The 3,417-nt window shown below is 65.2% G+C and overlaps 1 protein-coding gene across 4 annotated transcripts in view; it reads left to right on the top strand.

Annotated features, from left to right (window-relative positions):
- Positions 1 to 1,238: 1,238 nt before the first annotated feature.
- The window catches only part of LRRC55 (leucine rich repeat containing 55), a 2,854-nt gene continuing 675 nt past the window's right edge, over positions 1,239 to 3,417 (top strand). The window contains exons 1-3 of one of the 4 annotated variants that reach the window (XM_085298404.1): positions 1,239 to 1,373; positions 1,474 to 1,683; positions 2,431 to 3,339. In XM_085298404.1, coding sequence (XP_085154530.1) covers positions 2,730 to 3,339 — 610 coding nt within the window. In that variant the 5' untranslated portion in view covers positions 1,239 to 1,373; positions 1,474 to 1,683; positions 2,431 to 2,729. Of the gene's footprint in view, positions 1,688 to 2,052; positions 2,231 to 2,430; positions 3,340 to 3,417 lie in introns of those variants that run through there. The other 3 variants (XM_085298402.1, XM_085298403.1, XM_085298405.1) reach the window with 3 other exon arrangements.

Below are 3,417 nucleotides of genomic sequence, written 5' to 3'. Positions count from 1 at the left end.
AAAAAAAAGAAAGAAAAAGAAAAAGAAACTGTGAAGCCTTCCTGCTTACAGTTTTCTCAGCTCTTCCAGATTAAAAAAATGCGGGAGAAAGGATTCTTTTTCACACTTGCCCATAGTTTCAAGCAAGCACAAAGCTGCTGTGGGGTTTTGGGCCGGGGCGGGGGGAGGTTGCCCAGYGTGCGGCGGCTGCAACCGCCAAACCTTTGCAGTGAAATGGTGCCCTTTCGGGTCTCCTCTGAGCCCCTCAACTCCTTGCTTTGGTTTGTCCACCCCAGCATCTCTTCATTGGAGGGAGCAAGAGCAGAGCAGCAGGGCAGGATCTGGCCCTGTGACGAGGGACGGGGGCGGAGGGGATCCTACCGGTGCAGCCGGACCAAAGCGCTTTTTTCAGGGAGAGAGCGGCTTGCCGCCCAGGCGAGCAGGGACTCAATAACGGGGGGGAGCCTGCAAGGCTTGGTTTCCTCAGTTCTTGAGCCCCACAAGACGGGGCATTACATGGCGGGGGTCTTGCTCGCGCGTCGGTCTGGGTTTGCAACTCTGCATTTATACCATTTGACAGTAAAACGCTTGCACTGGTTTACTGTATAAAAGATAGGCTGGGGGTCAACTACTGAAACCAGTCAGATAAAGTCTGGAAGCCGTTTGGGAAGTTGCTGGAGATTCCCACTTGCCTTGGATGGGGGATATAGATGCTCTGAAGAGAAATGCGAAGGAAATCTCTGAAATCTCCCCAGTATTTGAGGCTCATTTGTTCCAAGTCCTCCTCAACAGCAACTCCCCCCCCCAAAAAAAAAGGGGGGGGGAGGGGGGAGCCATCAGGAGCGAGGGTGAGAGTTTTAGCAGATCAGGACGCTGCTGCGGTACCAGCCATTGCAAAGCTGCATCTGAGATGATACCTTCAGCATCGGGATTGCATCACATTTCTCCCCAGCTCGAAGGCAGGACGAGAGGGAGACAGARACGGCTGCTCGTTTCTCGCCTCGGCTCTTTGTTTCTCTCCCTCCACGTCTCTGTCTGGCTCCCAAACTCGCACGTTCGCTCACTCCAAAATACGAAAACGCTGCTTAACATATTCCCCCTCCCRAAGCGGTAGCGAAAGCAGCTGCATAAGAACCCTGGCAAATATTTTCCCCCCTCTCTCTTCCTGGGAGGAGGGAGGGGGCAGGGTTGTAACCCCAGAGCGGATTTCGGCTCGTTCACGGCTCGTTTCACGTGCCCGCCATCCGGTCCGTGGTCCGTGGTCCGTGGTCCAATCCGCGTGGGCAGCCGGCCCGCGGCCCCCCGACCTCGTTCCCGCGGGGAGAAGGAGGGTCTGGCTGGGAGGGGAGCTGCGCTCGGCTGTGCCGTTTGGCCCGGAGGGCTGTTACAAACAGGTCCCAGTCTGGTTTATTTACTAGCGCAGATGCAGCCCTAAATGCTGGAAGGGCTGGGGGGGCTCTCAGCGCTGACGGAGGCTGTGGAATACATTTGCAGCCAGGCTTGAGCCTTATCTCTAATTACGTCTGTCTGCGCTGCATCTGGCTCCTGGGACGTCTGGATATATCCATCTCCTGGAGTTTCCCTGCAAGCCCGGCAGGACCGCGAGCTAAAAGCAGCACCAGTCAGTACCCAGCACGAGGAGAGCGACGGGTGCCCAGCGCCAGGGCACAAGAAAGGGGTGATGCCGCAGCTGGGGTGACACCGGTGGGTGCGGGAACGGGGGCAGAGGGAGGGTGGGGGTCTGGCACCGACGGGGATGGAAATTGGGTCYGCTGGGCCAGCTGCGGGGGAGAAAGCAGCTACACGGCAGCAGCGGGAGAAAATGGAAGGGAAAAGCAATGTGARAGCGCGGCCGGGTGGTATCCCCGCCATCCCGCCATCCACTGGCGTTGGGGGGGGAGGTCCGTGCCCTCAGCCGGCCCCGGCGCCGCGCTCAGGCGGGCTCTGCATCCTGCTCTCCTGTTGCTCAGGGATGTGGAGGCAGTTGCTAAGAGACAACAGAAAACGTCAGTATCTGGCCCTCCAGGAAAAAGGAAAAAAAAAGAGCCAGAGAGAGAGAGAGAGAAAGAGAGAGACAAGGGAGGAGGAGGAGGAGGAGGGAAGGAAGGAAGGAAGGAGGTGGGGAAAAGCCCCGCTTGAATTGCCAGGCTCGGCAGCAGCCTTCACCGCGGCTGCGGGAGCGAGACGCCGCCGCCGCCGCGCACCCAACTTGCCGGCCTGCGGCGGCCACGCCGGGCGGCCCCCGGCCGCCGTGAGTATGATGCCGCCCCGGCAGCCCGGTGGCGAGCCCAGCCCCATGGCGGCGGGGAGGCGGCGGCGGCGGCGGAGCGGCGGAGGGGGGGGCCGGCGGTTGCCCAGGAGAAATGGTGGGGGAAGGATGGAGCTGGGTGGCGGCGGCGGTGGGGCGAGCGCGGGGGGCCTCGCCGCAGCTCGGGCTTCTCTCTCCCGCAGGCAGCCGAAAGCCAGCCCGAGCGGACGGCGTTCGCCCCGGCATGCTGCCGGCGCCGGCCGGAGGATCCCCGCCGTAGCCGGCAGGGCGGCCCTGGGCCCGGCAGGCCTCGCGCGCTCGCCCGACGAGCGGGGCAGGCCGCGGCAAGGCGGCGCGCCTTCCTTGGGCCCCGGCATGGCCCCCGCCGGCTCCCCGGGTGCCGCCGCGGCCGGGGGGCGCCGCCGCCGCCCCCGCTGACGCCCGCTGCCCCCCGGCATGGCGCGGGCCGGGCGCTGAGCGGGGCCCCCTTCGCCGCGGCGCCATGCTGCTGAGCCCCTTGCTGGTGGCGGCGGCGGCGGCCTTGGCGGGCGCCGGGGCGAGCTGCCCAGTGCTCTGCACCTGCCGCGGCCAGGCGGTGGACTGCAGTGGGCAGCGGCTCTTCTCGGTGCCACCCGAGCTACCGCTGGACACGGGCAACCTCAGCCTGGCGCACAACCGCATCGCCAGCATCCCGCCAGGCTACCTGGCCTGCTACGCTGAGCTGCGGGTGCTCGACCTGCGCAACAACTCGCTGGCGGAGCTGCCCGCCGGCCTCTTCCTCGCCGCCACCCGCCTGGCCCACCTCGACCTCAGCTACAACAACTTCAGCCACGTGGCCGCCGACATGTTCCTGGAGGCCCGCGGGCTGGTGCGCCTCGACCTCAGCCACAACCCGGGCCTGCGCAAGGTGCACCCCCAGGCTTTCCGGGGGCTGGCCCAGCTGCGGGACCTCGACCTCAGCTACGGGGCCCTGGGCGCCCTCAGCCTCGAAGCCCTCGAGGGCCTGCCGGGGCTGGTCACCCTCCAGATCGGCGGCAACCCCTGGGTGTGCGGCTGCACCATGGAGCCCTTCCTCAAGTGGCTGAGGAGCCRTGTCCAGCGCTGCAGCTCGGGTAGGCGCCCCGGCGGCCGCGGGCCCCCTAACTCCGGGGGGGCATGGGGAGGGCTGGCGGAGCGCGATGGAGACCCGC

This window comes from Rhea americana, unplaced genomic scaffold (assembly GCF_003343005.1).
Source record: "Rhea americana isolate MKP2758 unplaced genomic scaffold, rheAme1 scaffold_139, whole genome shotgun sequence".
In the NCBI taxonomy this organism is placed as follows: Eukaryota; Metazoa; Chordata; class Aves; order Rheiformes; family Rheidae; genus Rhea; species Rhea americana.
The sequence above is the reverse complement of the archived record's forward strand: the minus strand, read 5'-3'. Positions and strand labels throughout refer to the sequence as shown.